At 45.9% G+C, this 13,803-nt stretch overlaps 1 protein-coding gene across 2 annotated transcripts in view; it reads right to left on the bottom strand.

The window, feature by feature from the left end:
- IDH1 (isocitrate dehydrogenase (NADP(+)) 1) overlaps positions 1 to 13,803 on the bottom strand; it is a 310,669-nt gene that overhangs the window by 30,029 nt on the left and 266,837 nt on the right. For both annotated transcript variants that reach the window (XM_085648837.1, XM_085648838.1), the window contains 2 exons: positions 12,447 to 12,598; positions 12,025 to 12,165 (listed from right to left, as the gene is read on the bottom strand). In XM_085648837.1, the coding sequence (XP_085504963.1) occupies positions 12,025 to 12,165; positions 12,447 to 12,598 (293 nt within the window). The remainder of the gene's footprint in view (positions 1 to 12,024; positions 12,166 to 12,446; positions 12,599 to 13,803) is intronic.

The raw sequence follows: 13,803 nt of genomic DNA, 5'->3' as shown, positions 1-13,803 counted from the left end.
ACGCCACCATGGCGTTTGATACGCTCGAATGGCCATATATTTGGGCGATGCTGGCGAAGTTTGGGTTCGGCCCGGGTTTCGTCAGCTGGGTCAAATTGCTATATTCGGGCCCGTTGGCGCAGGTGGTGGTGAACGGGCGAGTATCTGCCCCATTCGCGCTGGGGCGGGGCACGCGACAGGGTTGTCCCCTGTCGCCTCTCCTGTTCGCCCTGGCCATGGAGCCCCTGGCGGAGTGGTTGCGGTGGCACCCTTCTATCCGTGGTCTCCGCTGGACCCCCGGGCATGAGGACCGCGTGTCCCTCTATGCTGACGATATCCTTTTGTATCTCGCCTCCCCGCGCAAGTCACTGATCGTCCTGGTTGATGTTTTGCGCTCCTTCGGTCGCAACTCAGGCCTGGTCATCAACTGGGCGAAATCCTGTGTCTATGTGCTCTCCGGGGAGGCCCCGGTCTTGCCACGGGACTGTCCGATCCAGATTGCCTCCCAGGGTTTCCGGTACCTGGGTATATATATCACTCTTGACCCGGAGGCCCGCTATGAGCGGAACTTGCTGCCCCCCCTCCAGCGTCTGAGGGAGGACGTGGTGCGCTGGCGGCGTCTGCCGCTCTCGCCGCTCGGCCGAGCGGCCTTATTTAAAATGATGTCTCTGCCGCGCTTCCTCTACGCCCTCCAGAATACCATGGACCTGGTCCCGGCACGCTACTTTCGCGAGGTGGAGGGCCTCCAGCGGCGCCTGTTCTGGGACGGGAGGCCGCGTATTGCTCTGGCTAAATTGACGCTCCCGTGGTACGATGGAGGGGTTGCCCTCCCGGACATCAAACGGTACTACTGGGCCTCCCAACTAGCTGCAATTAATCATGGCCTTTACGGGCCCGTCTTGAACCCGGCATTTGAGATGGACAGGACGCTTCTGCCCGGTGGCGATTATAATCGAGCGCTCTACTCTGGCGCGCCCGACTCCCGCTTGACGGGACCGACGCGTGTCATGGTGCGTGTCTGGCACGCGGCTAATGCAGCTATGGGGTGGAAGGACCGTTTGACCCGAGCGTCTCCGCTGTACGCATCTGAGAGGTTGGGCTCCCTGTGGACGTCGAAGGGCTTCGAGAAGTGGGACACGATCGGAATCAGCACGGTGGGAGATCTCTGGACGAGGGGGGGATTCAAAACTTTTGAGACGCTGCAGGCGGAGTTTCAGCTGCAGGGCAGTGAGTACTTTCGGTACCTACAGGTCCGCCATGCGCTGGGCTCCGTCTTCCCGGATGTTGCATCCATTCCGGAGTCTTCCCCCCTGGAGGACAGAGTGCTAGATGGCCATGTCCCGGACAGCACGATCTCCCTCATATACAAAAAATTGATTAACGATAGATCGTGTCTGCTGACTAGTCTCCGCGAGGCTTGGGTTGCCGACGGGCTGGAGCTGGACGACGAGGATTGGATCTCCGCGGTGGCCTCTCCGAAAGAGGTGGCCATCCCGGCTCGCCTTCGTTTCGTCCAGCTCAAGATCCTTCACCGGGTCTACGTGACGGGGCCAAGGCTTTTACGTATGGGTTTTGCCGGTGATGGAATGTGTAAGCGTGGCTGTGGTGCGTTGGCGACTTTCATGCATATACTGTGGGAGTGCCCGAGGGTGGAGCGATTCTGGCGTGGTGTGCATGAGGTTCTACGAATGGTTACGCGTGTCGCGCTGCTGCCTGAAGCGAGGAGATGCTTGCTGAATGTCTGGGAACCAAATGACTACTCGGTCCCGCAGGCGCGGTGGGTGACTCTGGGATACATGATAGCCAAGCGTGATATTGCCCAATTGTGGGGATCCCAGAGGCCCCCTGCGGTGTCGGCCTGGAAAGAGCATATGGATTGGTGTATGTTTCGTGAAAAGGTGGTGTATGTGGCGAGGGGTAAGCCTGGGGCGTGGATGAAACTCTGGGGCCCCTGGAACGCCTACCGCGGGGGTATTTGTGAGCCGCCGCTGCTACCGGCGGCCTCGCCAGCTCCGTCTCCCTAGATGGCGCCCCTCCCTTGGCCGCGGGCGCGCGGTCCCCCAGTCCCTGATCTACTCCCGTCCCCCTCTTCAGAATTTTGCTGCTGGTTTGGATCCCCCACTTATGGAGCACGTGTTGTCACTTTGGATCGAGGGTTGCCTTGCGGTTGTGGTTTGTTTATGTTGTTTTGCGTTAAGAAAATGGAACCGTACTGTGGGCATGGAGCTGTGAGGCCTGCACCATTGATCACTCCTGTCTTTCTACTGTGCACCGCTGAGAAAGCTTTTTGCTGTATGTATGTAATATGCTTTTGATGCTCTAGCGGCCGGCCGTGTGGTTGTAGGCCCATACCTGTAACTTCTATAAACTGCAATAAACGGTTTCAAAAAAAAAAAAAAAAAAAAAAAAAAAAAATTGATACAATTTGATTTAATATATAGAGCCAACCTGATGCCACAGCACCTGCATAAGGTCTGCCTGATGTTTCCTGCAGGTTGCACTTGGTGTGGGGGAATCCCGGCAGATTTTGGACATGTTGCACAGGATTGCATGCAGATACATGCGTTCTGGGTAAGTTACCACAGGAGGTGCATAGAGTGGCACAGGTGACTACAGCACCTACAGCCCAACACTATCTGCTGGGACTGCTGCCTCTTCCCAAGAAGGGTAAAAAACATGCAGTACAGATTTGCACAGTTGGTTTTAGTGGTGGCGAGATGATGCATAGCCATACACTGAGCTAGCCTGAACCCTTCGGCTATGTCTAAATGGCACACTGACTTCATGGAATAGGCAGCAGCAGCAGCAGAAGAATGCAGGCTTCGGAAGGTTCGCACTCATAACAATGCAGAGCATGATCTTGAGAAAAAGGGGGGATATGCTGGACAGGTTGAGCAATCAAGGCACGGACCTGGGAGGCGACTCACTCTGATGCATTGGAGGGAGACAATGCTGATCCCTCTCTGTAATGTGATTAAGCTGGACAAACAGGCAACCCCGCCCGTCGCCCAGACTGTCCTGCTCCCTCTACTGCCAGTGGGTCCTCTTAAGAATCGTGGAAGTTTCACCCATAGACAGAAATCCCTCTACAACACCGGAGTGTCTGCTTGAAATTGATCTGCGCCTCCTGTTCCCATGCCTCCATCTGGGGGATCCTCCTTTTTACTGTCTACCACACTAGTAACGCGATGACAGATGGTAACATGATGCTGCACTGTACCATTTTGAATTGTATTGAAGAAAGAATTAAAATATTGTCAAAATAAAAAAGTAGTGCATCCTGCAGGGCGGATATTCGAGAGGTATCACTGTCCTGTACTTCTGGCTGCAGTATTTAAATGTAAGTCGCAAAAGATCAGACAGTACTCTGCCCATATATGCCGTTTCCGATATTAGCTGTGTATTTGAACGATCTATCAGCACACAGTCAATTCGAGAGTATGAACCCGTCGCCTGTGCCTGGCATAAGCGTAGGTATTGGTCTCTCCCTATGTCTATCATGTTCATACCCATAACACATTTCAAAGGTTTCCTCATTCCCTGTGTATATGTTTGGTTGGGTGGTCACCTATCCAAATCCTCATTAACAACTCCGGTAAAGTCTCCAATCTATATCATAGCTGATCCTATGTAAGGCGTGACAAGTTTACCCAAAAGATTGGTCTTATGTTTTAGGGGTGTACAGGCCAATCATCGTGAGGACTCTTCCGTTTAACTGTCCACTTAACATGGCTTATCCCACCTACATGTTTGTTATTATTGTGTTCACTTCATACAGAACTTTTGGTGCCAGCTATATTCCCATACCCCTGGTGTGTATGCTATAGCCTGCACAATATAGCCTGCCTCTCCGCTTACTTCACAGCTTATCTGCCTCCCCAGGTATCACATAGGTCTCATGTAGGGAAGCAATCTGCAATCCCCACTTGCATAAATATGCTCCCACCCTGACTCTTTTAGCATAATTCCCTGACAATCTAGGACACCTATGTTATAGTGTCTGCCATCACTTTGTTGTTAAGTAGTGCCTTATCCTCTCCATTTCTTGCTCCAACCCTGTTTCCCCACCGTCTCCAGCACTGAACTATAATCAACAATAACCGTAAACTGTGTAGCACCATGGCTCCCACATGATAGTCATACAATCATGAATTAAATACCCCTGTCCTTAGGAACACGCCGGTCCACTACCGTGTAAGGCACCAAAACATAAGTCTCTTAATTTATGAACCTTATATCGTCTTGGTTTCACTGACTCACTGCCCATGTAGTCATCTCTGATGAGGCAGCCATCAGGTTGGGTCCCTTGGACGTTGTCCTTGGGGTATTGACAGGCCTCTATCATATATCATATCTTGCTACTGTATGCCACTGAGGACTCAACCCGGTCCTCCTATATAGATCACCATTTCACTAGCAACACAGCTCAGTTTGACATGCGTGTATCTCACCATCTCTTTTTTCCTCTACATTCTGCGCTACGTGACTTGAAAATATATCCCGCTGTGTTCCTTCTCATATGTTTAGCATCTCCAGGCAGTCCCATGCCTGTTGGCCCGCAACAAAGAAGTACGACTTGTTTCCATGTAGTATCTTTAAGTTAGCAGGAAAAAACAGCATTTATTTCAAGTTCAGGCCTTTACATTTCCTCCTAACAGTTTTGCATGAGCAACCTTGTTTTTGGACTTTAATAGTGTAGTAAGTACGCAGCATCATGTTTGCATCTTATATTTGCACCTCTTTCCAATTTTGCTTCCCCTGCAGGATGGCATTTCAGTCTCTGTAATTGAGCAACAGGAATGTGACTGTTCTCAGCAGTGCACCCAGTGGAGAAGGCATGGCTCTCTCCCGGTTTGCCATTCTTATTAAAAATAACTTGAAGTCCCTTTGGCTGTAGCTGAGTATGTATCCATTCCTCCAGGAACAGTTCTAAGCACTCTTGATCTGTCTTTTATGGTAGGCCCACCAGGTAAATGTTGTTCCTGCGTGAGCATCTTTCTACATCTTTCTACATCTTCAGCTCTGGTTTCCAATGTCACCATTTTCCGGAGCAGCCGTTCTTTTTTCTTACTCAGGACTGCCTGCTGTGTTCCTTCTATTTATTTTTCTACCTGGGTCACTCAGTTTATTACAATACCAGGTCAATTGCTACAGAATACAACTTTGTTTCGAGTGATATCCTTATTCTATATCACCTTCATGACATCGTGAAGCATCAATTCTGGGGCCAGCTGTTGTAAGCCCTTTGGTATACTTATCCATACTGGATTGCGTGTTTGCTGGTGTTGAGGATTCCCATTTCAGCGTGTTTTCTCATTTCCGAGCTGTCCACCATTCCGAGACAATGCTTATTTGCCGATATGTAATGCGTCACCTCGCTATCAGCTACATGCTCTTAAAAATATTTATTCTTCACTCCTTCAATGTGCCCTTAGTATAGCAAGTTTGTCTACGTTTCTATAGCGTTCCTGCAGATGCACCGCTACCTCTGATATTTCTTTCTCGCTCTCGCTCTCTCTCGAGCTGGCCGTGCACACGTAGTCAGGGGTTTCATCCCTGCGCGTATTCTATGTTGCATGTAAGTTCAGCCTTCGCTACATCTCCCTACCCACCTTTCATGGGGGTGGGCTACTTCTCAGGAATTCTAGCCATTCAGCCAAGGCTCCAGCGGTCACAGCACAATAAAAATCCACCTCTATTTTGTAGTTGATTCTGGGCCCCCATCTGTAGTGAGGGTTGGGTCCCTTCACCCTTTATAATCCATTCTCTTTTATTCAACCTGTGCTCACAGACTGAAAACGTTTGCCTCTGAGGATCTGTACATATGGTATGTTACGTGGGGTTAATCATCGAAGAAAAAGGGAGTAGCTTCACGTATCGAATCATGCAACAACAGCAAAAAACTCTTCAACATTGTCAAAGAATTCTCCAACCCCTCAGTTGCAACAAACAACTTTACCCCCTCACTGGAACTCTCTGATAACCTTGCAAACTTCTTCCACAACAAGATCATCAACAGAAAGTTTAAACCCTAACCTAAGGACACCAACCTCTTCAGGCAACACAACGATCCTGCTGCCACAACAGACATCAGACTAACTGAATGAAGCCAGCTCGCCCCACATGACACCGCTTCCATCATGAACTCGGACCACTCAGGGGCCTCAACCAACCCATGCCCTCACCACATCTTCAACCTAGATGAAACCAGAATCAGTCACATACTCCCTACCTTGTTCAACACCTCAATTGCCATGGCCACCTTCCCTGAGGACTGGATGGACACAGAAGTCAACTCTATTAAAGATACCATAGGCAGACCTCCGCAAACTCAACAACTACCGACCGATCTCCCTACTCCCATTCCTGGCCAAAGTATTAGAAAAAGCCATTAACTAACAACTATCCTCACATCTGGAACAGAATCCCCTACTTGACTTCTCTCAATCTGGATTTTGCAGAAACCACAGCACAAGACAGCCTTGGAAGCGGCTACCAACGACATCTGAGCCCTACTCAACAGAGGAGAGACTGTGGCTCTGATCCTCTTAGACTTATTGGCAGCTTTTGATACAGTCTCCCACAACACACTCATCAAAAGACTGCACAACATAAACATCCAAGCAGCTGCTCTCAGATGGATTGCCTCTTTCCTCACTGCAAGAACGCAAAAAGTCAGCCTACCCCCATCACCTATGAACTCAAGGAAGTCATCCGTGAAGTACCCCATGGATCCTCGCTCAGCTCCACCCGCTTCAACACTTATGACAACTCTGGCCAGAATTGTCAAAACACACGGACTTAACATCATATCCTACACCGAGGACATATAGCTCATCCTTTCCCTCGCCAAAGACACCACCAGCACCAAGCTAGACCAAAGAGAGACTCTACCTGTATCAATTCTAAGGGTTCTTTAAGTCACCTATTTCCGTTAACCGCTCTTGCTAAGCCACCGCAATCAATAACAGTATTCAAAGAAACATAGTCATTGACTAATTTATTATTTTTTGACTTTTCTATACATAAACATTAATACATTCATGAGGACAAATCATGACTATACATTTTCAGTGAAATTCATCGGATCCCATTGACAAAAAGTTCATTCATCAGCATACAATCACTTTCATACCCACAACATACTCACGCGAAATGGGCAGAGCGCTCACCAGCATGTATTCATGGCATCGCGTTTGTCCACGTCACCCATCTGTGAGATGTTACAGGTAAGGAGGTCCCATTACTACCTGTGGTAGTCATGCACTAAATCAAGGTGTACTGGGACAAGATGACAGTTTTGGTCATAGCCAAGCTACTGCTTTGGTTTAGCCTCCCCTCAAGGGAAAAGATAGCTACTGAAGGTGGTTCAAAATATGCTCTCTGGAGCCAGATTATGCATTGCTTTGCAGTAGGCTTCACAGGAAAAGAGAAAATCGCCTCTAAAATTAATTGCTACAGAAATGATGGGAAAGCTCTACCATGGAATCACTCAATCACATTTTGATGTTTATGGTAGATTGGGTCTCTTTTCTGAATATAGTTTGACAGGCCCAGTTGTGTTGCTGAAATCAAAGGCCAGTGCTACATTTGCATATCTTAGAATGGGGAGCAGGCTTAATTATTTCCCTAGTGCCTTACCTCTGCATGAAGACATACATAGTAGAGTCACTGGCTTGAAGAGAGTTATAGTACACAAATGCAGTGCAAGATGGAGCAATTGCATGCAGTGCATCCCTTGACTGTACATTTTTTGTCTGTGTTTTTCCTCCACTCTTCTCCCCTCATTAAATGTGCTGGTATTTGATTAGCCAAGACAAATCTCAGCACAGAGAGGACTACGAGATTTAGCAACAATGTCTGTGGATGGTCACTATAAAAAGGTAAAACTGAAATACGTGTATTGTGAAGCAATTTCCACAGAGCTACTGTACATAAAAGTGTAAAGAGAGAATAAAAGTAAGATTCTAACACAAGAAAACGGTACAAAAGTTAAATGTGGCTAACTTTAGCAGTGTAACACTGTAGCCATCATCTGACTTTGTCGTTTGATTTTTTTTTGGGCTGTAGATTTGTTAGATTTAGTCTAAAACACCCAGAAAGGGCAGCAAATAATAATGTCCGCAATTTGCAAGCCCCCCTAGGCCCGAAAACACAACCATATCCCAAAATGCCTCATAAACCTCATGAATAAGAATTTACAACCAAAACACAGAAGGACATTCTGTTAATTATCCCAAGCGCTTGACGCCGGGGACTTCAAGGAAGCTTGGTTGTTCCTTAGAGATCGAAAACACTTTCAATATAAGAAAGCCCTTTGTGACTTTCTTTTTTTAATCTTGGAACGCCAGACTTTGAGGAAAGAAGATTGAGTCCCACTATCCATTACGTCTACAGTTAGGAATGAACAATTACGGCCTCTTTTCTACATGTACCTGGGTACAAAGCACATTGAAAATGAGGTATTAACTGGAATGATACAGAAGTCTGGTAATTATCTTCATCCCTCTCAACAGAATTTCTCTATATGGCTGTACACATTTGTTGGTTCTTAATCCTGATGAAGACCCCATGGTGATGTCCATCAGATACACACATTTTCACAGTGGTCGAAACGTTGATGTTCACCGTACAAGCGTTGTTGCATAAATAGACCAATTAAGTGGTTAAAAATGATATCTCATAGGTCGTTTTAGGCCTATTTCGTTTGTATAACCAACGCTGCATAATCAATTCATGCTTTATGTGTTAAATAGGTTATATATTGTGTCAATTCTGTATTGTTGATATATGTATAATTTTTTCAGTCTCTGTTTATCTCACCACTGTTGTACATTTACATTGTGTATCAGTCTTGTGGTTTATCATTAATTTCACTAGATATATGCCGTTTTACAATATATCTAAATGCACTTTTCAATTCAGCCGCGTCTTTGTATGTTCAGTGATGTGAGTGGACGAATCATTGATTGACTGTCCTACCTCTGTGAAGACACAGTAATACAACAAGCATTTACAATGCAATGGTCTCGGCATTGTTAAAGTTAGAGCTGTTGGCATTGCTCATGACATTATTCTTGTTTATGTTTTTGTTTTTAAAACATTTAAAGAAACGGCATTGTCATTAACAATGTCAATAGCTTAATCACTCTCCAATGCGAGACCTATTGCATTTGCACCCACACACAGAGCCACACACACAAAGCCACCCACACACAGAGCCACCCACACACACAGTGCCACTCACATAGAGCAACCCACACACAAATAGAGCCACCCACAGAGCCACCTACACACACAGTTACCCACACACAGACAGAGCCACCACACATAGAACCACACACGCAGAGCCACACACAGAGCCACCCACACACACAGAGCCTCCCACACACACACATACACACAGAGCCACACACACACAGAGCCACCCACACACACAGAGCCACCCACACACACACACAGAGCCACCCACACACACACACAGAGCCACCCACACACACACACACAGAGCCACCCACACACAGCCACACACACACAGCCACACATACATACACAGAGCCACATACACACACAGTGGCTTACACAAACCTTCCAGCACCTGTGACGAGATTAGCAATAAATCATCATTTAACAGTGTTTAAGGCACGAGAAACGAAGGAGTTAAATGCCAACATCAGAAAGAAATAAAAAGAGACTGGGCCGACAACCAATACAAATCACCCACACTGCGAGCATTCACGTAATTACAAAACAAATGCGGTCAGAAGCAACCGAGCTGTCAGAGCCTATGACCATTAGGATGAGTTCTTTGACGAGCACCCGGCCCCGCTGGAGCAGCCGCTGAGCTGCTTGCTTCTCATGACGTGCTGTCTGGTGGGCCTCGGGACCTAAGAGGGGAAGTGAAGGCATTGAACACCACCAGCCACTAGAAAACCCTTCATTTACCACAGCCGAGCAGCAATCGATTTGTTTAGGTTGATTGTGACATATTTTCGGAGGGGGGGTGGGGGCGGTGGGCATTTTTGTATACAGTGAAATCTGAGATTTTTTAAATCTAAGAATTACCTATAAACTGTGGGTGTCATTGCTTTTAAAATACAACAAAATTAAATTATGCCACGTTTAGTTAATATTCCATACAATCGATTTCACTTTTATTGCTGCCCATTAGGGTCCTTTAGGGCGGGCCATGCCCAAGGAGTTAACACAGCGGAGCAAAAGAACATGTATTAGTAAGTAGCAGGAGTGCAGCACGAGAGGAGTCGGAGCCGTCGTATCTGCCCCTGTCTCGGTTTTAATTCTGCCAGGGTATGGTGTGCAGTAACCGCTGCAGCCTGGGCCCGCACTTCCGCTGATCCCAGTTTTCAATATCTTCCCACCTTAAACTATCATAGCGTTGGCCTCCATGACAAGGTAGACACCACACTTTCAGCCTGTGCTGCTAATGTGCCAAACACCACTTTATAAGCATACTTGCACCTCAACTATGTAACATGTTCGTTCCCACAGTGTACATTGTAATACAGCCTGATCCTACCAAATGCAATTCCCCGAAACTGAGAAATGTACAGATGGCATATTTAGAATTAGTTATATTTCCAGAGGCACAGAGCTCCGTACAACTGCCATAGACAATGCAAATGTGAATAAAGGATTGTTACAAATAATGTTTTATTACAGGTATACCCAGTGCACTGATGAAATGATATTCGGATGAGTCACAATAATGGAATCATAAACCCCAAGCAAGTTGCAATAATAGGTTAAGCGGTTACTAAAATTATCTTTGTTTTGCACTCCAAGACCTGGGTCGCAACCTCAGTTAGGAAATGGCTGCCGGGTCATGTACTGGTCAGAGAAGAAGACGGATTAGCAATGCTTCACCGCTCGCTCCTTAACTGAAAATGAAAAGGGAATACGGGGTAAGGGCGGACACGCAATAAAACATTACCACCTACGGATGCCGCATGGAAGGTGCCAGAATCACCATGCATATTGTTACCATTACGCGTGGCGGATGACGGCGGCGCATTCCAAGGTGCCATGTTTCTCCGAGGTTAAGCAGAAATGCCTCGGAGAAACGCAGCGTCATTTTCAGATTCTGGGGCGGGTTTTCTTTATCTCCTCTTGCCATTGGCTGGAATGTTTACATTCCAGAGGAGAGAAAGAAAGTAAAAAACACGCCCCCGAATCCGAAAAAGACGGGGCTTAAATGGACAGACGCCCCTCTCCTCCAATGGCTGGCCTCCGTTTAGGAAGCCAGCCAATGCAGAAGAGGGGCGGGTTCAAGCCCCATACCTAAAAACATTAAATCTCACGAGCGAGACTGCGCAAGCGCAGCCTTCGCTAGCCGAGACCTAAAAACTGCTTTCCTGTGGCAGGACCACTGTTCACATCACACACCCATAAAGGGCAGCAAATAATAATGTCCACAATTTGCAAGACCTTCTAGACCAAAAAACACAACCATATCCCAAAAATGCCTCATTAACCTCATGAATAAGAATTAACAACCAAAAAGCACAACTTTGATCTGATAAAAGAATATCCAAAATCAAAACACAGAGAAGATTCCTCAATGTCACATTTTTCATGCCTGGTAACAACATTACCCGGTGTTTGAGGGCAAAACAAAGTAAAAGATGTGTAGGAAGGATCTGGGAACGGCCTAGTAGATTATGATTTAGTTGTTGAGTGCATTACAATATAACCTCACCTGCTGCCTCCCAAAAAGATTGCAATCTGTTGTCCAATGTACTACATGGCACAGACCCCAAATTCTTCTCACTTCCACTAGCCCAAACCGTTCCCACATAGGACACTATGTGGGAACTTCCATGAGCAACTTCCATGTCTGATCATCGTACTGATGCCTAACACCATTGACTCCAAACCTACAGCTTCACCAGGTGATCTAAAGTAGTCTAAAGAGGCATGTTCAGTGCACAGCAAAGCCCCTTAATATGTGCACAATGGTTACTAGGGACTGCAGTTGGCTATCCATCAGCCTATACAAATTGTATTTCAGAAGCAGGTTGTGCTCACCAATGGGGTTGGTGGAAGTTTCTTGCCCTTTTTGATGCATGCGGTAGTGGCGAGTTACGGTGCCGTGAGCAGCTTCTGCTTCTACTGTCTTTCCATCAGGACAGATTAACACGCTGGTCATCAATCCCAGAGAGCCAAACCCTAATGGAAATTAAAAAAATATCGACAAAATCATGTAATAACAATATTCTTTTTAAAAGGAATTCATATCATATTTCCAGCTATGAAACTATAACCAAGAGTGATGGTAACATCATACATCCTGATCACACATATTTAAGGCAATACTGCATCTCAGAAAGTTGTGAAATAAATTCAGCATATAATACGTCATCCAGATCAATATGCACAATGTTCTTTGGAAACATTTATTTGTACGGTTCAGTTATGTCTTTGTTCCGTTGAGTGTTTTTGGATCTTACCTTGTGCAACGGAGTCTGACTGCACATCACCATCGTAGTTCTTACATGCCCAGATAAAGCCTCCTTCTGATTTCATAGCCTGGGCCACCATGTCATCTATCAACCTGTGCTCATACCAGATGTTCTTGGCTTGCAACTGGCATTTGTATTCCCTGAAAAAGAAAATATATTTTTGCTCTAAGTGCCAGATTACAGATGCACTAACCAATTTAAAATATTTGTAACTTTATCACGTGCAAAAGCAAAATTCTCTGGTATGCAATCCATACCAATTATTAGCTTTGCCATCAACAAATCAGGTCGCATCTCTGACCCGCACACAATGCTCTTTTGCACTTGACTTTTTACTTTTACTGAACGTCACACAGCCAAAGCAGGAAACACAGAAGCAGAAAAGTGCATGTATTAGACGCTTTTCTTTATTTTGATGTCTCAAGGTCAGGAACAGCAATTTTGCTTTTTAAAATGGCTGCCCCAGTCTCTCCCCTTTTAGGTCCTTCTTTATGAATGCTGCTTGGGGCATGTATAGCCAAATCCTTTTGAACGCATGAAAACAAGGAACCAGGGACCTCATGTACTAAGGCTTTTAACGTTTGCAGCCCGTGTGATTCAGTAAATCAAAGGGTTTGCGAGCACTAAAACCCTTTTTTAAATGTACTAAACTAATTTAACGATTCGGAAAAGGATTTCTGAATAGTTAAAAAAGTTTAGGAAACATCAAGGAATCGCTATTTGGAAAGGGCTTCGCTTCCACATACTGATTCCTAAAGGTATGCATTATTTTTCCACCCGAAATCCAGTTGCAAAACATAATTATTTTACCGCTAACTCGAAGGAGGGGTTAACATATTCGCAAACGGGAAGGGGCTCCCAAGAAGAATGGTGAAAAAACATTTTGTAAACGTAGACAACGGTTCCAGGTGCTTTTCATGGCTTTTTTATAATATGGGCGATGCATGCCCTGCCAGCTGGATTGTTCACTGTGTTTTCACAGTACTAAGTTACGGTACGTGGCAGGAAATGAGTAAGATATGACACATTATTGTCTATGAATACTAATCTGCAATCACGATCGCTGCTGCTTCTATGATAAGCAACAATTATGTTCGAGAGCCAGTGTTACTGGAAATCAATTATAGATAAAACACACTCTTAATGAAAAACCACATTCCAAAATGGATTCTGCAGAGGAAAACCTAAGCAAGAAATTAAACTGTGATATACAGGAAGCAGAGTTTTGACACTCCACCATACCAGCCTGCACTGTAAGGTCAGTAAGCCAGCCGTTTTATGTGATGGGCAGAGCAATAAAACAATCTGATGAATGTCTTGGTGTTACAGGGAGGCAGTGGCGGGA

The sequence above is a fragment of the Triturus cristatus genome, chromosome 3_2, assembly GCF_964204655.1.
Source record: "Triturus cristatus chromosome 3_2, aTriCri1.1, whole genome shotgun sequence".
Classification (NCBI taxonomy): Eukaryota; Metazoa; Chordata; class Amphibia; order Caudata; family Salamandridae; genus Triturus; species Triturus cristatus.
Note: the sequence above shows the minus strand (reverse complement) of the source record. Positions and strands in the feature narration are given on the sequence as shown.